Source organism: Perognathus longimembris, chromosome 1 (assembly GCF_023159225.1).
Source record: "Perognathus longimembris pacificus isolate PPM17 chromosome 1, ASM2315922v1, whole genome shotgun sequence".
Taxonomy (NCBI): Eukaryota; Metazoa; Chordata; class Mammalia; order Rodentia; family Heteromyidae; genus Perognathus; species Perognathus longimembris.
In genome coordinates this window covers 147,073,569-147,094,897 of record NC_063161.1, presented here as the reverse complement: position 1 = coordinate 147,094,897, position 21,329 = coordinate 147,073,569, and the positions used below count along the sequence as shown (strand labels likewise).

General features: G+C 41.5%; 1 protein-coding gene across 3 annotated transcripts in view; it reads left to right on the top strand.

Moving 5' to 3' along the window:
* The window catches only part of Astn2 (astrotactin 2), an 861,877-nt gene that overhangs the window by 400,690 nt on the left and 439,858 nt on the right, over nt 1–21,329 (top strand). For 2 of the 3 annotated variants that reach the window (XM_048340549.1, XM_048340532.1), the window contains 3 exons: nt 18,188–18,272; nt 19,009–19,083; nt 20,012–20,149. In XM_048340549.1, coding sequence (XP_048196506.1) covers nt 18,188–18,272; nt 19,009–19,083; nt 20,012–20,149 — 298 coding nt within the window. The remainder of the gene's footprint in view (nt 1–18,187; nt 18,273–19,008; nt 19,084–20,011; nt 20,150–21,329) is intronic. The other variant, XM_048340540.1, reaches the window with a different exon arrangement.

The following is a 21,329-nucleotide window of genomic DNA, read 5'->3' as shown; positions in this document are numbered from 1 at the left end:
GCACAGACAGAGAGCATTCTTGCTACTGCAGCAAGTTCAGTTAGTAATAGAGAACGGGAAGTTGGGAACCTGTGGTTTTTATTTATTATTTCATTGTAGTCAAAGTATTCAGTGACAATATTTTAGTCGAGGCTATGTTATATCCTGAGAGTCACCAGGAAACAAATTGAGTCCCACTACCTGATGTAGCAGAGTGTAGTCTAATGCAGAGGCCAGCAATGTAAAATCCACAAGCCAATATGTGGATTATTATTAATAACATTTTATAAAAATACAGCTGTGTTCTGTGTGTGAGACAGTGTGTGTGTGTGTGTGTGTGTGTGTGTGTGTGTGTGTGTGTGTGTGCCAGTTCTGAGGCTTGAATTCAGGGCCTGCAAACTGTTACTGAGCTTTTCACTCAAGGCTGGCACTCTCCCCCTTGAGCCACAGCTCCATTTCCAGCCTTTTGGGGGCTAATTGGAGATAAGAGTCTCATGGACTTTTCTACCTAGGCTGACTTCGTACCACAATCCTTAGATTTCAGCCTCCCGAATAGCTAGGATCACACGCATGGGCCACTAGTGTCCAGAACAATTAGGATTTTTAGTTCACATTTTCATTAGGACTTTTTTTGTGTGTGCTGTAACAGTAAAATCAAAAAGTCACATCCCTATATGGCTTGCAAAAATGAGGCTCACTTCTATCTAAAGAATTGACTTAATGCTTTCTCATCCCCAGTGAAGAAGTTGTTTTGCTATTTCTTTATTCATTTGTATATATTTTCATTTAACATTTAGCAGATATTTATGAAAAAGCTACTTGAAGCAAGATGTGAATATAATGAACAAAACAAACAAAACCCTCTGCTATCATGGAGCTCACATTTCTAGCAGGGGCAAAGTGCCAACAGTGTGAAAGTCTATGTAATAATAAATAAAGTGTATCACATGTTTGAAGAAGATGATGGTGTGTGTGTGTGTGTGTGTGTGTGTGTGTATTTGATGGCTGTAGGAGCTGGAAACTTTGAGAGGACAGGAGTTGCAAATTTAAACTATATGAGTTGTGATTACAAGGGCAAAGGAAACAATAATATGCTTTGTGGGAAAGCATAGTTCAAGTAAGAGGGATAGCCAATGTGAATGCAGGCTCTAAGGGGAGACTATGTCTAGCATACTTAAGGAAGATGTTGTAAGAGAATTTATCGGGCTGTATTTTGTACTAGGAGGCCATTAGGAAATGGGATCTGAGAAGACTCAGAGAGCCAGGACCCTTAATGGTCTTCCAGAGAACGTTATAAGAATGTTTGCTTTGGGCTCTGAATGCAAGGAGGAGCCACTGGAACACTCTGAGATGAGAATCATTGCTTGACTTAGATTGTAAGAAGGTCACTGACATCTCTGTTAGAGAAAATACAACCCATAGGGCCAGAGGCAGGAATAGGGAGACCAGTGGGAAACCTGAGGTGACAGTGCCGGCTAGAGAGGATAGTCAAAGTGGGAAGAAGTGATCAGAATCCAGACACTCCATTCATTACTTGTGTTAGGTCAGCACCAAGGATTTGCCAGGCCCTGAGCTCCCAATTGGAGATAGTGAGCTAAAGAAACTACTTTCTCTGTCCCTGTGGTGCTTCCAGTAAACCGATTGCATGCTTTTACATCAGAATTGAGGAATTTACTTGCTATGTCTCTAATATGTATGCTTGTTTCAGGCCAAGTTTTCATGCTGTGTCTAAAGATAAAACCCCAGGAGAAAGTGACCTTAAGGACCTAGAATAAGAGAAGGGAAACATTAAAATCTTCTGTGATACAAGTGAGCGGGATAGAGCTCTGATGAACCTATGTCAAACAGAGTAAGGACCAGGGGGAAGGAAAGATCCTTGGGCACAAAATAAAGGAGATATGCCTCCATCTTGGGTAACTGAGCTTCCCTTGAACAACCCTCTGTGTCCCTTAACTTTAGAGAAAGAAATGTCATTATTTCATGATCATTACCTTTCGAATTCTCCTCCTGAGAAGTCTTTAAAACCTTCCTGCAGAGGAAAGATAGGAGGGGATAGAAGGAAATGTTTCAGGGCTTGGAGGGAATCTATAAATCACCTAACCCAGCCTATCCACAGACATCTGAGTTTAAGACAGGGAAAACATTCTCAGCAACTCAATCTCTGACAGAGGTCACCTGACTTTTGGGTTGAGGATGGATTTATTACATCATCATCACCACCACCATTATTTTATTGTTATTATTTGGGGCTGCTCCTAAGGCTTGAACTAAGGGCCTGGGTGCTATCTCTGAACTTTTTGTTGTTGTTGTTGTTGTTTTAGGCTAGCACTTTGTCACTCAAACCATAGCTCCACTCCCAGCTTTTTTGGTAATTAATTGGAGATTAACTGGAAGGTCTCACAGACTTTTCTGCCCATGCTGTCTTCGAACAGGCATGAGCCATCAGTACCAGTCATAGATTTCCTTGCATTTAAGAAAAACCTCCGTAGCTGGGTTGTGAGTCACCTGCTGAAACTTGAACCTTTACCATTTGCGTGGCTTTTCCAAGATGGGAAGGTAATGTTGGTTTCTGGTACTGCTTTCATTAGCATAAAGGAGTTAAGCACAGTGTCTACCACAGGACAGGGTCCCCCTAAGTTTCATAAAAATTATTTGCTTCTCAAATATCAACCTAGCCAAAGAGTAACTCAGCCACCAGGGAAAGGCATTTGAGATTGGTAGAGACAGTAAGGGCAAGATATACTGAAGTCAGACAAACTGAAATGAGAATATCTGCTCTACCTTGGGCTATTGGTAAGATTTCGTTTGATTTCTCCAAGCCTCAATTTCCTGCTCTTTATTTTCCTAAAAAGGAAAAAGTATTCACCTTTGCTATATTATTATGCCTATTATAATCAGTAGAAAGTATTTGCTACATTATATGGGAAAATACATGTATTCAGCAAATGGAAATTATTCAATCAAGGGAAAAAAGGACCCCTCAGTGTTGGCAATGCTGAACCACAAAAGACTTAATCGTGATGGAAGGGAAGGTTTCTCAGCAGAAGTGGCCTCCTAGCAGCCAGATAAAACCCAGAACTTGGCAGTAGCACCAAGCCTATTCTGATGACTTGATGCCATCTGTAAGGGGTCTCCCAAAAGCCCCACACCACACTCTTTCTCTCACTTTTGACTAAATGTAGAATTCGTTTCACTGTGATTTGGAGAAGGAAGTGTGTGTGTGTGTGTGTGTGTGTGTGTGTGTGTGTGTGTGTGTCTGCCTGCCTGCCTGCCTGCCTGTCTGTCTGTCCCTGGATGGATTTGGGTTTCCGTTGGACTGTGGGTGTTGTGTGTGGTCATGGATTCATGTGATCACACCAGGAGTTTCTATTAGGATAACATCCAGAATGTTCCTCCTAGGTCAGAGAGATCAGGTGGCCTTGCCTTGTGGGGTGAGAACAGCCAGCTGCCGCCTCCCTCTCAGTGCCTGGAAATGCATGACTCCAATGAAGCCTCCTGCATTGCAATTAGAAGTGCATTGCTTGCTTGCAGTGAATCATGATGATTCTCCATCATAGACCAGAAGATGTACCATGAATATGTTTTGTAAAAGAAGTGCATCTAAGTAATGGCAACCCATACTCTCCCGCAATTTAATCAATGTCAGAAATTGGGGGCTACCTGAGGCTGGACCAGAGGCTATGGTGGGGCTGACTTGGGAGAAGAGGGAGTGAGGTGGATTGAAGAGGACAAAAGGGGAGAGGAGGGAAAGACAAGAAGAAAGAGAAAAGAAAAGGAGAAAAAAGTAATCATGAGAGAAGGGGATGGGGTTAACAAGTGACTTTACCCCCGAAGTGACCATGACTTTGCCAGAGGCAGCACTTATGATAGGCAGCTTTATAAGACACGTCTTATTTAATTTTTCTATTAGTCCTTGACATAGATTATAATTTGCTTCTATTTGGAGTTGGGAAATCAGGGTGGGGCTAGGTGTGTAACTTGGGCTTCTCTGACTTCAAGTTCACTGTGTGGTTCTATAAAAGGATGCATCAAGAAAGATGAAGATAGGGGATGGGGATATGGCCTAGTGGCAAGAGTGCTTGCCTCGTATACATGAGGCTCTGGGTTCGATTCCCCAGCACCACATATACAGAAAATGGCCAGAAGGGGCGCTGTGACTCAAGTGGCAGAGTGTTAGCCTTGAGCAAAAAGAAGCCAGGGACAGTGCTCAGGCCCTGAGTCCTGATCCCAGAACTGGCCAAAAAAAAAAAAAAAAAAAGAAGGAAGATGAAGATAGGAAGGAGTACAGAGACACAGAAAGTCAAAGAGAAACAAAGGCCATGGAAGGAAAGTGAGGTAGTGAAAAATACATAAAGATTGAGAAATGAGGAGAGAGTCAGAGACGGAAGAGAGACAGAGAACTACAAAGCAGGCCAGGGTCAAAGGAGAAGGGAGAGCATAGTGCTAAATTTGAATCAAGTCAGGAATGAGATTGGCATGGTGAAAGTTAGCTGCATATGACCGAGTGCCCACATTATAACAAGTGGTGTAATATTCCAGAAGGAAAGAATGGAGGTGACAATCATCTGGTTTCTTGGGGAAGACAGCTGTGACCTTTACCATCTGGGTGCAACTGAGGTTGAAGTCACTCAGAAAAAGGGGGCCCATGGAAATATTAAGAATTACTCACCGGCTCTCCCTTTTCCCTAAATATCTGGGTAGATTAAGGCAGAGGTCCTTCCCTTCTCAGCCCTGGGCATAGCTAGATTGTCTTGTTCTGTTGGACTGATGACATGGGCAGAGTTATGGCCCTTTGTACTCAGGGTCTATTCCGGAAAAATCACTGGTCTTTTAGCTTTAATTATATAGGCAATTTGATTTTAAATTCCCAAATATCGCTGATAGTCAGGGAAAAGAAAGCATCAATGCATCTTTCTTTCTTTCCTTTTTGGAGTGAAAAACACTTTTGCAAAATGAATAATTACTCTTGGCTTAATTTATATTATATATTTCACTTGGCGGTAGCAGGTTTTGTTCAAGCGGGAAACATCTGCATTATTAATCATCATGTGTTCTGACAGGCTTAAGTGTGTGTGTGTGTGTGTGTGTGTGTGTGTGTGTGTGTGTGTGTGTGTGTGTTATCTTCACAGAATCTTCATAAATAGCAGAGGCCAGAGCTTATGTTATGTCCTCCATCCTTTAGGTTAGAAAAATGGATCTCAGACTGCCGAAATGGCTTGAGTAGAGGCCACCTGGCAACTTTCAGGAAAGCAGAACTCCCAAGGTCCCATGCTTTGAACAAACATATCACCTCATCTCATCCCTTTAAACTTCAGTAGAGGTATGGCATAGCCATGTAAAATTCAAAGTTGGTCTTTTTGATGACACACGAGGTTATGCTAAATCCTTTCACCTTATGTGGTGCAATGGTAGGAAGCTCTGGCTGCACAGTCAAAGCAAATCACAGTTTGATTCCTGATCCTGTTCCTTCCTTGCTGTGGGAACTGAGATTATGATATCGAATCCCTGGGAGACTCAGTTTCTTCATCTATAACTCAGAGCGGCATTAGCACCTGCTCAGTGCTGTGCATCAATGGACTAAATGTAAAAGGGCAGATTGAATACATCAATGCTAACAAGCTCCACAAGTGTTTTAAGACTTTCTCTTTTTTCCAAGTTGAAATCAAAGAGTGCAGAATAAGAACCATAATCAAGAAGGAGCACGAAAGCGCCCAGCCTCTTTTGCAATATCAGAGCCAGAGCAGAAAATCTTTATGAAATCCATACTAGAAAATGAGCATTCATCCTAGTGCCCACTGATCAGGGCAAGGGTGATTAACATAATGAAGAAGCTGCCACGAACCTCACTTGGATTGGGCACTTGGGAATGACTGTCTTAGTAAAGGAGATGTGGAGGTTTCCAGAGGCTTCTTCTCCATGCCTGTAGAATTCCTAAGTGTCTATTGAGTCTTCTAGCTCTGCCTCAGTGGATCCATCAGATTCAATGCAATAAAAGATCCCAGAAATGCTTGTTTGAACTGAGACCTCTGCCTTTACCATTCTACCTTTTAGAGACATTAGGACCACCAAAGGCAGCAGCAGAAGCTCTGAAGTCAGGCTGGCTGGATTTCAGTGCTGCCTCCTGAATTCTTAGCATCCTGACCTCAAGTGAGCCAGATACTGAGCATGACACTCCTAGTCTACTAAATGGGGCTTGAGACTATCTATGGAGCCTTCCCAAGAAGATTAGTTGGAGGACCACCTGAGCTAAAGTAGATAAAGTTCCAACATTGCCCTGCAGTTTCTTTCCATGTTCCCTCTTATGATTTCCTCCTTTGTCTTTCTCAGTAGTCTCCCTGACCTTGGGGTAGAGGTCAATTGGGCAGAGCTCCAAGCTCCTTGGTTTCATAGTTCTTTCTATACACTTCTTTTTCATCTCACACCACATCCTGTTGTGGTGACAATCCTGGTCATCTTACTTCAATGCGAAAAGCTGGAAATCACATGGATTCTTCTTTGAGCTTCCCATCTCCCTCACCCTGGTACAGATATAGGCAGAGAATTGCAGCTGTATGGATGAAAAGAAAGTGTTAAATCTGGGCCAGAGATGAGACAGGAGAAAGGCAACGCTTTTCACACCCTGAAGTCTAGTTGCAAAGCTCAGCCAAGAGGCACAAACTCCCCAAACCAGTGAGGAAACAGTCTACAGATGGGGGCTGCCCCACCTGGACTACAGCATCAATGTATAGAGAGTGCTGGTAGCAGAAACTATAACAGAACACTTTGGCTAACTGAGGGCCACCATTGTCTCCAGCAATGTGGAAATCACCTGCCATATGTTGTCTGCAGTCCTTGGGAATAAATTGAGTGTCAAATGCCCATTTTCGGATGAGAAAACTGAGGTTCTAAGAAGCAATGGCTCTGAGATTAATTGAGGCAACACCAGTAGTGGGTAATAGGTCAAGGATTTAGCCTCACAATGTCTTGCTTGCCTAGATGATGCCCTTTTCCTTCACCAGGCTGTGAGTCCTTTGGCTCCTCACCTCTTCTAATTTCCCTGAGAAACTTGGAAATAGATCATTCCTGGTAGTCAACAATATCCACTCTGCATCCTTTCCAGGGAGTTAATGAAATTCTTCACTCCTCTCTATTCTCTACCACTTTGAGGGAGGCTGCATTTTTTTTTCTCCCACACATTAATGGGTAGATAATCATGCATGTGGCACACTCAGAGGTGGATGAATCTAGGGACAAAAGCATGGTGCTAGGGTGGGGGTGGGGGGCGAGGGGGCTGTCATTCTCACTGAGACCCTAGAGTGAGAACCCTTGTGTAACCTAGATAGTGGCCTCTCACCAGCCCAGACCACTCTACGTGAGCTGAATCAAAGCAAATTATTCCCCATGTGCCCTTGATTAAGGACTCGAATCCCCATCAGCCCAGATCACCAGCCTGTGTCACCGGAACTTTTTAGCCCTTGGTTATTTTGTTCTCTCGTGCTCTCAGAGGCATGCTGATGAATGATAATGAAGAGCCAGCAGCTACAACACAGGCATACAATCTTTGTCTTGAGTGGTTGGGGAAGAACAAAGCTGAATTACTATACTAACAACATATAGAAGAGGAGACATCCCACATATAACACACATGGGATTGCTCAGTTTTCAATAAGATCCCTAACTGTTTGATTAGAGAAAGTGAGCCCTAAGCCAGTGAGGGAAGTCCTCTAGCAAAGAGAGTACCTGAGCATATTACTGGAGAATCAGGAATGGACTGTGAATGTATTGTGTATGGACTGGGGGGGCTGATGTTTCTCTGATTACAGTCTACTTACTTTACAGAGAAGGAAACTGAGGCAGAAGAAAGTAAAGTGATTTGCAAAGCAATAGTTGTCACAGAATGGAATCTTTGATGATACTGACTATATTCAAAACTCCAATAATCCTATCACTAGTCTACTAGATAAGTCTTTCCTCAGTTGAAAGTTCCTTTACCTCCTACTCCCTCTCTCCTTTGATTTCATCCCTGTAATGTCCTGCCTTTCTCAAGAAGTGGAATCAAGGCAGACCTTCTAGGAAAATCATCATGGGGTCTCAAGCTGGATCTCACATAGCCCTTTTCTTCTCAAGGAAGTTAGGGCAAGAAGGGTACAATGGAGAGAAGGGTATTGCTAAGGTCAGAATGGTTTGGCCTAGGAATCATGACTAAGAGGTAAGAATGCAGCAGGAGAGTCTAACCACACAAGTATCCATTAAACATTGATTTTTTTTAAAAAAAAATTCTTATTTATTGTCAAAGTGATGTACAGAGAGGTTACAGTTTCATACGTTAGGTCTTGGGTACATTTCTTGTAATGTTTGTTACCTCCTCCCTCATTCTCCCCTCCCTCCTCCCCCTTTCCCTCTCCCCCCATGAGTTGTTCAGTTGGTTTACACCAAAGGTTTTGCAAGTATTGCTTTTGGAGTCATTTGTCTTTTTTTCCTTTGTCTCTCGATTTTGTTATTCCCTTTCACTTCCCTAGTTCTAATACCAGTATATACAGTATCCAGTGTACTCGGATGAGATACAGTGATAGTGTGGGTACAACCACAGGAAAGGGATACAAGAGGATCATCAACAATAGAAGCTATGGTTTCACATGGCATGTTGAAAATGATTAAAGCAGTGATATAACAGTCGTTTCCATAACATGGAGTTCATTTCACTTAGCATCATCTTATGCATTCATAGGGGCATAGCTATTAGGCTCTTGATCCTCCACTGTGACTAGCCTAAACTTGTGCTGAGGAAAAGAGATTTGAAGTCAAGTAGCTAGCCTACAGTCCAGACTAGATGAACCGGAGGATTGAATCTCAGAAACTGAAGATTCCCTAGAATCTCTGGAGAAAGATAAAAAAAAAAATACAAAATTAATCCAATTGGCCAAATAGATCACTCCAGGAGCTTCAAGATACAGTCAGAAAGCCCAATTTAAGGCTAATAGGTATCGAGGAAAACCTAGAGAAAGAAGTTAATGGAATAGGCAACCTATTAGCTGAGAACTTCCCACATATCCAGAAGGATAGGCCTATACAGATAAAAGAAGCATTCAGAACCCCAAACCGATCAGACCAGAATAGGACATCTCACTGACACACTGTGATCAAAACAGCATCAATAGAGTCCAAGGAAAGAATCCTTAAAGCTGTTAGGGAGAAGAAAATAATCACATGTAAAGGAAAACCAATCAGAATTACCCGAGACTTCTCAGCAGAGACCGTGAAAGTAAGGAGAGCCTGGAATGAGGTATGGCAAACCCTAAATAAAAATAACTATCAAACAAGAATACTGTACCCAGCTAAACTCTCATTCATAGCCGAAGGTCAAATAAAAGTCTTTCACAGTAAGGAAAAACTGAAGCAATACATCTCCACCAAACCAGCTTTATATAAAATCCTCAAAGATGTACTACACAGGGAAAATAATCAAGATCACAATACAGAGAAATGAACCTTAAATAGAAAACCAGAAAAGTAGATCAAGAATTGGGAAAACGCAGGTCTTAGCAAGATAGCTATAATGTAAGGAACAAACGATCATTTCTCAGTCCTAACTCTCAACATTAATGGACTTAATTCTCCAATCAAATGACATAGGCTCATAAGTTGGATCAAAAATCAAGATCCATCTTTCTGCTGCCTCCAAGAGACACATGTATCCAGCAAAAACTTTGATTTTTATCATATCTTCCACTATCCCACTGGTTTAAACAATTCATAGGTCACACCCATGTATAAAAGACAGAGATGATATCTCAGGGTTGTTTTTATTTGCATTTCCTTTAGTGCCAGGGATGTTGAACATTTCCTCATATGTTTCTTTGCCATTTTTATCTATTTTCCTGTGAAGTCTCTCTTTAGCTCCTTTGCCCCCTAGTAATTGGTTTACTGGGTTTGGAGGGGGTTAGTTTTTTGAGTTCTCTGTAGATGATGGATATTAGGCCTTTGTCTGTTGCTGTGCTAGTGAAGATCCTTTCCCATATGGTTGGTTGTCTTTCTAGTGGTGGTTATGTCTTTAGCTATGCAGAAATTTTTTATTTTGTAGTAGTCCCATTTGTCAAGACTCTTCCCTATCTGTTGTGCCCCTGGGACTATATTCAGGAAGTTCCTACCTGTGCCTATAAGTTCTAGTGTCTCTCCTACTCTGTCCTTCAGTAGTTTCAAGGATTCAGTTCTGATGTTGAGATCCTTAATCCATTTTGAGTTGATCTTGGTGCATGGCTAGGGTCTACTTTGAGTTTTCTACATGTGTCTGCCCAGTTTTCCCAGCACCAGTAGTTGAAGAGGCTATGTTTAGAATGGCCTATACTCTGAACTCAGCCAACAACAAATGCTGGAGGGGATGTGGGAAAAGTGGAACCCTTCTCCACTGTTGGTGGGAGTGTAAATTAGTACAACCACTTTGGAGAACAGTATGGAGGTTCCTCAAAAAGCTCAGCATAGACATACCCTATGACCCAGCCATACTACCCCTAGGCATCTATCCTGAACAACAGGTCTCAGGATATCATAAAGACATCTGCACATCCATGTTTATCACTGCACAATTCACAATAGTCAAAATATGGAAACAACCCAGATGCCCCACTACAGATGAATGGATACAAAAAATGTGGTACCTATACACAATGGAATACTACATAGCGATTAGAAATGATAAAATATTGATATTCACAGGGAAATGGTCAAAACTCGATCAAATAATGTTGAGCGAGACAAGCCTAGAACACAGAGAACAAAGGGACATGGTCTCCTTGATATATGACTGTTGGGGGAGGTGGACGGTAGAGACCAGGTCTGCGAAACAAAAACTTCTTTTCAAATGGTATTTCCACAGGTTTGAGTCAGCGACCTTACATTATGTATCTAAAACCAAACAACTATTAAACATAAAAAGGTCTAGAGTAGACCTATCAGTGGATCACAATAGCTCAACAGCTATGTACCTATGATCATATAAGACAAGGATAAGCAAAAACAACTCCAAGAGAAGGACACAGGAAGATTCTATTGTTGGTTACATTTAAAATTCTAGGTGAATTTCCTTTGATGTATGCTATGTGGTTACTGTATATGATTTTGGTACACTGGGTATTGTATATATACCTACCTGATCTAGGGAAGGGAAAGAAAAATGAGGTGTAAGATATAACAAGAAATGTACTCACTGCCTTATTATGTAACTGTACCCCTTTTGCATAACACCTTGTCAACAAAATTTAATTAATAAAAAAAAAAGACAGAGATGAAAAATCTTCTCAAAGTTGGCTCTGGCCAAAGTATACATGCCTGATGCTGTTAGAAAGAGATAAAGACTGGAAGGCAATGATTGCATCTACCGTGGCTGTTTTAAGTTTTGCTTCATCATCCCCTTCCTTTCCAGTCCCTATGCCCTTGTCCATATCTCTTAACACTTGACTTCTTAGAGAGCCATGAAGGGCCCTGAGAGTGGATACAGAATTTCGATCTGAAATACTATATTAGCCATGTGTAAAAGAGAGAACACCAGAGATAACACACAGGAGAAGATTTGTACTTCTATTGATGGCTATATGCTACTTCTACTCTTCAAGCCTTAGCTTCAACTTGTTTGTAAAGGAGAGTATATCTTCCTCCAAGTGTTCCCATGGATATCAGAGGTTATTTGCATATAGTCAACATTAGTAGATGTTTAGTTACCATGGGTTACACCATTATCCTTTGGTTTAGATTTTTCTACCTGATGATAGAAAAATCAATCCAACAACCTGACAATTACCTAGGTGTTCTGAATTCAAGATAATCCTAACATATAAAACATGTGTTTGAAGAGAGGAAATTATGGAGTGCAAGACTTAACCTTAGATTATAGTGGAGATTTAAGAACAGCAAGCTGATTATCTAAATGCATATGGATCCGAGGTTCCTACTTCTTCTCTAACCCTCAGGGTCAAATGCATGATAATTGTCAGTTTAAAGGGAGATCTTTTTGTTATTGTCCCTGTGATTGTTGTTTATCGATGTGATATTTGTGATAGTATAAGATTGCGTCATCTTTGGAGACCAGGTTCTTTGACCTTGAGTAAGTGAGAGGCTGAGTCTGAGCTTCAGTTTCCTTATGTTACAATTGGGGCATGAACACCCTAGCACTGGTCATGCTCATAGCAGACAGTTACACAAATCAGGTATCCTCCACCACGCTTAGCTAGAAGCTGGTTCTCAGTAATTGTATGCTTAGTCCTATCTCCCCACCTTGCCTCTAATGCTATCCCCTGGTTGCAGAGATGTGAAGGGGCTCAAGGTGACCCATTCAGCATCAGAACAGGGAAAGATGCCATGCTAATTGCTCAGAAGCCCAGAGAGCTGTCTTTCGGAGCCATGGGGACAGAAAGAGCAAATAGGAAAGTGAACAGCAGGTAGCATCCCTGGCCTGTGATGATAAGTGATGACTGAGTTGGAAGCAAGTGAAAATGGAATCTTACGGGGAAGGCAAGGGAGGGAGGGAAGGGGGGTGGAAGCAGCCAGCCAGGCGGGTTGGGGAAGAAGCCTTTGCGCATGTCCAAAACTCTGGTGGACAGGCTGTCAGCACGTCTGAGCTGTGGGAACAGAGAAGGCAGCAGACTCTTATCTGTGCACTATCTGCAGCTATACTTCCTTCAGCAGGAAGTGGTGTAAACAAAGACTACAGATGTTAGTGGGTCTAAGAAGAAGGACAAGAGTTTTAGGGATTATCTTGTTTAAACTGTTCACAACCTACAGATAAAGAAGCTGCAGTCCGTTTGGTTTTATAAAGCCATCCATCACCCTAAGCATACTATCCTTCCACTAAACCAAGATGCTAATCCAACCATCTCCCACTCATCAGAACAAGAAGAAATCAAAATCGATTGCATTTCCAGCAAGAAACAACTCATGCCTGCTTTACGAATATGTGTCCTGAACTTGCCAGCAGATACAGGCTATCAGCCTATTTACAGACGAGGGAAGAGGCCCAGACTGAGGCGAAGCCACTGGATCAAGATCCTACAGACTTTAATTGGTGGATGAAGGATTTGAATGCAAAGCAAGATGGTTCAGAAACTCACAGTCTGAACAATTCCAGCAGCCCACCAGCTTTTCTTGATTAGTGGGAGTATATTGCCCACTTTAGGAGTGGTTTACAGGACCACCATTCCAGTCACACTTAGGTTGTTCATGATCAAAAAAGTTCAGTTGTTTTTATCCAGGGGTTTATGGAGTGAGGATGCAATAACATAAAATGAGAACTCCATAAATAAGACTTCAGAGACAGGAAGAGCAAATCTTTTTTTTCTTTCTTTTTTCTTTTTTTTTTTTTTTAGGAAGAGCAAATCTTTGAAAATCAACACAGTTTCTATATAGCTGATGAAACTAGGGTTCTAGTAACTAGAAATTCACTTAATTGAATTCCCTTATGGGAACCACTTTAATGAAGAGGTTATTAAGCCATTTTTAGGGCTGCATTATTAGTCACATGTAAATGTGTATTTTTAATGTACTGAAGATATTCCAAATTAATTTTAATTTTCTGAAGCAAAAATAGCAATACCTACTTGGAAGTATAATAATCTCATTATGAGATATTTAGAAATGTCAGAGAAGTAAAAAGGACAAAATCTGCTTTTAAAAAGCAAGGCCTTGTGGTTCAGGTAAGGATTGCTACCATCTGACTCGGAGAACGAGCAGTGATTATGGTGTTTATGGGCCCTGAGTTCAAATCCTGGCTGGCCCACAGTCTAGTCCCTTGATTTGTCCAAATCTATTCACTCTATGAGCTTTAGTTTCTCCTATTGCAAAATCTTTCCAGGAAAAGCTGAACTAAAGTATCTTTAAGGGCCTTTCCCACCCTGACGTGAAATAGAATTCCAGTTTAGACATCTCATCAACACTTACGTTGTTGCAAAAAAGCTTTGTAGGTAAATGTTCCTCTTTGCCTTCAACAGAGCCATCAAAATTCTAAAAGAATTTATCCTGAATTCATAACAACTATCTTTGTATGTTCACTAATTTGTCCAGCCAGCCAGCCAACAAATGAGTGGCCCATTGTTGGTCAGATACTATATTGTCAGATGTTATAATGTCTGAGACTATTCATTGAGATACAGAATGATTAACAAAAGATTCTTACAATCAAGAGTTCCCCCAGTTTAGTGTGGGGGAAACAGGAAATTTTCAAAAAGTATTTCCCTATTTCTATTTACCTAGACATTACTGTTGTGAACGGTGTCCGTTTACTTATGCAACATTTATTTAGTGAGTATCTACTATAGGCAAGGCAGTGATGGGATGGGATTGTAGACAAGATAGCAGAAATGCCCTCTGTTTAAGGAATTTCCATCGTAGTGAATGCATAGACATCTATGCAAATACATAGACATTCATAATCAGCAAAGGTAACGTGTGTCCCCGAGGAGCAGTTGTTTTTGTTGTGGTTGTTGTTGTTGTTTGATAGCCTGGCTGCCCTAGGGGTGCAGAGTTGAAGAAAGTCTTCACCCAGAGAAAGGGTTAAGCATCCTCAGTTCTGGCTGTTAGAGGCTTTGCATCTTACAAGTAGGAAATGCTTGGTTGCAAATAGCAAAGAGTTTGCTGAGACAGCAGAATAACAAACAGGCATCAATAAAGCCAATAGCAATGGCATTGATGGAGACCTTGCCAAGGAAACCCAGCCCACTGTTATAAGAGTGATCACAGCTGAGGCTAAAGTAAACAGTGCCCAGAGAGCTGAGGTCAGTGACTTGGAAAGGTAATACACATGGCTAAATCTTGGTACTCACAGTGAATGAACATCTATTCCAACCTCGTGTTTTGTAGGTGGAGAAACTAATGGTTGGTGAAGAAGAAAGTACTTATGTCTCTGGAGTTAATATGTACAGATAGACCAGAATCCAAGGATCTTAGAATCAAGAGGAAAAAACTGATTCATTTGTTATCAGCAACATCTACCTGAGCTGTGAGCTTTACTCTTCACGATTTGTTCTTGCATCAGCTCTGTGAGGTAGAGACATTCCTGTTGTTCTGTTCTGTAGATGAGGAAACTGAGGCCATAGAAGTGAAGCCAAATGCAACAAAACCAGGGAGACAGCATGTGAAGACAGACCTCCATTCTGTCTGTCTGCCTGCCTGCCTTCAGAACTGTGGGTGTTACCTTCTGCCTGTTTCCTGTTCTCCATGTGGCCTTACGGAGGTCTCTTTGGTTGATGCTTCTCATTTGCAAAATACATATTTGTTGTGTATTGAGTGACAGCAATTAACGATCCATTCTGACTCAAGGAAGGCTTGTTTAGTAAGCACACAGGAGGGAAGAGAAAATGTAGCAGCACCCTTTAGCAGAGCAGATTTCTTCCTGTCACCAGGGTTTCCAAATAGTGGGAGCTGGGATGAACTGTGCTTTTTTCCTGTGGAGTCACTGAAGGGAGAGCTAGAAATTTGGGTACTGTGCTCTTTGTACAAGAAAGGACGATCTTCCTTGACCACTGCAGTCTGACTTCCTGTCCCTTGCCAGGAGTAACCATTTTACCTCTTGCCATTTATGAATCATGAGGTCTGTGGCTTTTGGCAGATCATAAATCAGTCCTGAGTGTCTCGAGGACAAATCCTGGGACTTTTAATCTTTAATATTAGATGTGTTTTAAAGTGGTGAATATTTCATGAAGGGGCTGTTGGCATTTTAGCACATCATTAGTGTCTCTTACACCATCCCCCTTAGTAAATTTCTCCTGTCCAAACTTAGAGCTCTTTGCTCTTTCGCCTCATTTCTCTTACCTCTGGCAACAGTCAACATATTAGATCATACATACAACACATCCACTGAGCAAATGATGATGATGATGGACATGATGTTGGAGGGGAGGGTTATGGAAAGCAATCCTGCCTTCAAGCAGCCCCTGATGATTTACTAAGTACCCAGAGAAGGGGAAAGGTAGCTCTCTTCTGCCCCTCCTGTCTTTCAATAAGCTTGTGTGTATTTCAAATACCATCTTTGACTGGCTTCACTGCATATTCTGTCTCACTACCATGTTGGTCTGACTAATGGTTCTGAAGCTCTATCTCTTTAGCAACTTGCTAGGTATTGCTGGTACAAAGGTTAAGCAAAAGTCAGAGACATAGAAAAAAGATGGGGTCTGTTCAATGTTCTCAATGTTTCACAGGTGATCAAATTATAACCTTTATAGTCCATCAGTGAAAGAGAGGAAGGTGAATCAATGAATTGCAAATATTTTGAAATCAGGAAGTATGGGCAGTGATTGTAAATTCCTCTTCCCTTGCGTCTCATTCACTGTGATGTTTAGTTTGGAATGGACTAGATTGAGAAAAGCCTGACTCAAAAAATAAGTAGTTACAAATAGTTAAGCCTGTTACCATCTTGACCTAAAAGTTTAATGTCAGGAGGCATCTTATTCCTTTGTCCTGCATTGAAAAAAGTTTACAGGCAACCCTGAGTTAATCTGATGATGCTTTTTAGTGTTTTTAGTGCTGACACCTGATGTCTGAGTATTTGCCCTGCATCTTACTTACTGTTTTGGGTCTGGGTTATTTGTCTGTACTGGGAATTGAACTTACAGCCTCAAGCTTGTCAGGTAGGTACCCTGCCTTTTGATTCATGCTCTTTTGTCCTTTTACTTTTTCTTTGTTTTGCAGATAAAGTCTTCTGCTAACTTTTTCAGGGCAGGTCTTGAACCTTGTTCTTGCTTAGTTTGATATGTGGTCCCATTAACTTGGTCTTGTGTAGCCTCTAGCCACAATCCTCCAATCTCTACCCAAGTGGCTGTGAGTACGGGTTTATACCATCATGCCCAGCTTTCTCTCTCTGCCTCTTAATATTTAAAGAGATTTACATTGAATTAAACATATACTTGTTGGAATGGAAAGTGTGTGTGTGTGTGTGTGTGTGTGTGTGTGTGTGTGTGTGTACATGTAATAAGCATAAGATGAGAAAGAAGATATTCAGAATGCAATAGCTTAAAAATTTACCAGAGCTATAATAGGCAATTCTTCATTCCATTCACATTGTTGAATACTAACATTGCTCTAGGCAGTAGGCTAAGCCCAGGCAGTTCCTAGCTGCATTTCCCAAGATGTGTTCCACAGACAGAACAGTAAGCCTGTGAATTGTTCCACCAGCAAGTCTCTCAAAGTAAGTGTGAGGAGAGTTGTGTACATTTTCCTCACAGTGAATCCCAACCCGCAGGCTCTAAGGAATGGCACTGTACTCTCCAATTGTTTTCTATTTTTGGTAAAGCATCTGTGAATGTTCCACATATATGCCTTTGATTCTTAAAAAAAGAATACTATCCACTTGAGTGTAAAAATAAAAATTCCCCCACCTAAAGAAGCACACAGGAGAGTCAAAATGATTAACAGCTAGAAGGCAGGAAAAAGAGAGAGCCACTTCTAGGATATTCTAGAAAATAAGACCGCACTGGGCCAGTAGAAATGAACTTAGCCAATGAGAGTGTATACTTAAGCAGTTTGGAATACTAGCTGTATGTAAAATGGGGAAACACTGATGCAACAATGAAAAAAACATAGCAGGAAACTGAAAAAAGAAAGATGATGAATGGATGGATGGAAGAAAAGAGGTTGAAGAGCATGAGAAATGAGAGGAAGAAAGAGGATAAGATAGAAAGTAACAGTGAGATAAGAAGAAAATAAGAAAACAAAATTAAAAGTTGTAAATAAAACACCAAAACCAAATTAAAACCAGGAGAAGATAAACTAACACAAATTTTCCAAAGGAACAAATCAGAAGTTCCTTGGAGGAAGTGGCATTTGACTTGGAGTGGATGGATGAGCAAGACTTGATTATTCAAGAGAAGAAATGGAATTTTCTGATTGCCTTTGTACAGTAAATACACCACTCTAAGATAATGGTTTGAAAACAGGCCCACCTGGTCACTTCTTTCCTTTACCAAGCTGTAAACTCCTTCAAGGAATGGGTTACACCTTTATTTTGTGCCTCCAGTGCTGAGCTGAGAACTAAAGGGCATAGCCAGGACTCTGAACAAACCACACATGAGTGCACCAATAAATGAACAGAGGGATAAGCTCAGTGGTCGAAGGATCCAAGCACCCTTTCTCATGCGCCTTTCCTAGAACTAAGCCACTCCTTTTATTTCCCAGGAAAGCAATGGGAACAGGGCATGGCCTATTTGGGGAAGTGGTGGTGTTTTACAAGATCCTTTTCTCTCACTTGCAGGAGAGTGCAGCTGTCACGAAGGCTTCGCCCCTGACCCTGTTCACAGACACCTGTGTGTGCGCAGTGACTGGGGACAGAGTGAAGGGTGAGTGGTGCAGACAGCGGGGCTGGCACCATGGAGGACCCATCCCTACCTCCTATGGGGTGTGACCAGATGCCCCAAACCACCCCACAAAGAGGAGTTTCCCTCCACAAGCTAGGAAGAGCACAATGGGAAGTGAAAGCTGCCTTCCCACTGAATCACATTTCAGTATGAAAGGTACATGATGGATGAATCTTCTAGAGAACAAGGGCTGACATTTAAGTCACCCATCCAAACAGCAAGTAAGCCATGAATATTCCCCTTAACTGGTCTGAGAAGGAATCAGGTTTTCGTTTATATAAATACAGGCATGGATAAGTGAGCTTAGTAAAAGTGCTGAATCCTTCTGTTAAAAAGATACCCTTTTATTTCTGGTCCTGGGGTGTGGACTCGGAGCCTGGGGGTTGTCCCTGAGCCTCTTTGTTCTCAAGGCTAGCACTCTTCCACTTGAGTCACAGCACACATCCAGCTTTGTATGAGTAGTTTTATCTGACTTTCCTGCCCGGGCTGGCTTTGAACCGCAACCCTCAGATCTCAGCCTCCTGAGTAGCTAGGATTACAGGCATGAACCACCAGCACCCAGATAAGAAATACTCTTATAATCTAAAATGTCATGTCCTGTAATTACTTCTATGAAATTAATTGATTAAGTTATTCTTAGCAGTGGCCATATTTCGCTCCTACTCGCTGCTGACTAACATCATCTCTTCCCTTTTCTTTTCCTCCATTTGTCCCACAGACCTTGGCCTTATACCACCCTTGAAAGGGGCTATGACCTGGTGACAGGGGAGCAAGCCCCTGAAAAGATTCTCAGGTGAGTTGACTGTCTTTTGGGGGTACAATTCTGGGAGTTGGGGAGATATCTGATAGCAAAGTGTCTCATGCATGTTTAGAACATTGATCCTGAAATCCTCAGGCTACATTGAGTACAAGAGAGCTTTCCTTGGCTCTAATGAAACATCATGGCCCAGGTTACTATGGTAATCTAATTCCCATTTGCCTGGGATGTAGACTTACAGGCTCAGTGACAGTGGTTTTAAAATATTCTGTAGCCATAAAGCCTTTTCCTACCACCTCCATGAAATATTGTGTAAATCTTCAGTGTTTAAGCATATAATGATAGATGGCCAATTAAGTGGCAGACTGTGGAGTTGGTCTAAAATGATTCGGAGTCCATGATCTTAACCTCTGTCTCAGACTGTCCCTGCTGACTTGCCAGTCACTTATGGAATACCTGCTGAGTATCTAAACTATATAGAAGGCAGAGCTGAAATGGTGCCTTACCTTTTACTAAACTAAAAAATAAATATCACAGTTCCAAGACAGCCTGGGCAGAGAAGGCCGAAAGACTTTTCTTTCCAATTAGCCACGTGAGAATTGGCAGCAATGCTGTGGTTCAAGTGGTAGGGTGCTTGCCTTGAGCCAAAAAGCTCAGAGACAGTGACCAGGCCCTGAGTTCAAGCACCATGACTGACAAAATAAAATACAAAAAAATAAAGATAAATAAATAAATATTAGCCTACAAAGCAAACCATATATTCAATGATAAAGAGATTTAAGAAATAACTACCCAAGTTGGGACAAATCTGCCCACCATGGGATTGTCTACCTTCAGAGATATAGGGGACTCAGTTGGGTGGAGAAGTTAAATGTCGTAGAAGGGATGGGAAGTGGGGCCCCATTTTTTTCTATTTGCTCTCTGCTTCACAGGGAGTTCCCCAATGGAAACTCTTACATTGCAGGTCTACTTTCAGCTTGGGCCAAGGCCTCTGGCTTCCTGTGAGCAAAAGCTTTGTGGTTCCACCGGTGGAGCTGTCCATCAACCCTCTGGCTAGCTGCAAGACCGATGTGCTTGTCACCGAAGACCCCGCAGATGTCAGGTAGGGAAGTCATCTTCAAGTCCCTGGAGCTCCGGAAGTCCTTCTGGTTTTCAGGATCTCAGATTCCTAAGAGAGAGTAAATCTCTGTGCTGTAGGCAGAGATGGATGCCTGGTAGATGTAGAGAACATTATCAAAGCCACCATGTTCCTAAACTTCTAAAGTACCTTCTAGTGCTCAGTGCCTTAGCACCTTACATATCAGTCTCATTGGTCTGTTTTGAGGGTTATCAAATGTAAGACACTAATGTATTATCTCACTCGTTGCAGTCAGTGAGTTCGTCATGTTTTAAAAAATCATTACTGAACAGTATGTTGGAGAGCCATGAAGGCAGAGTTTCAAAGAGGCAACATCTCCCGTTGTGACTGTGGCACTGGGACTGTGCTTTGAGCTAATCCATGACATCTGAGTGTCTAGGTGGAATCTTTGTTATTGTGTTTTTCTTTACTCAGAGATGGAGACTGCATCTCTCTTTACATGTCTGGTACCTTGTAAAGTAACTTTATTATAGACTTACTCTGCTGTTTTCTAATTAATTACTTACATATCATTGTGTCCCATTATGTGGTACACTTCTCAAGGTCACGGAAAATAACTTCTTTAGCTATTTAATCTCCAGCTCCTAGTATATATTGGACATCTACTAAATGTTTATTGATCTAATTAAATCAGAGGGCTTAGATTTGATCCTAGTACCATTATGGAACCTTCTAGTGGAGGGAGGGTGTTTTTTCCCCTCTCAGTTTGATTAATGGAAGCCTTCTAGAAACTTTGTTGTCACCACAAATGGATTCTAGCTTCACTTCTAAAACTGGCCTGCACACAGCTTATTGGTCTGTGCACTAAAATTAAAGCATAGTTCCCCAGACTTACCAGTTAATGCTATTTTACTACCTCACAGCTGTGTTTGAGTCATTCTGAGTCAACTTCTAATTATTATTCTCATGGTATGTTGATAGAAAGTCCCAATAACTATCTCTCCTACTTTGCCATTATTTATTCTTACCTTGTCACCTTTCCCTTGGAGCCTAACATGCTTTGTCAGGCTATTAATATTTCCCAAAAGCTTTGCTTAAAGAAGAATACATTAACAAAGGAATAGCATTTAGTAAATGAAGCAGCAATTACAAGGAACTAAGGAATAAGTTGATTCATGGAAGATTATGATTGTTTTCTTTCTTT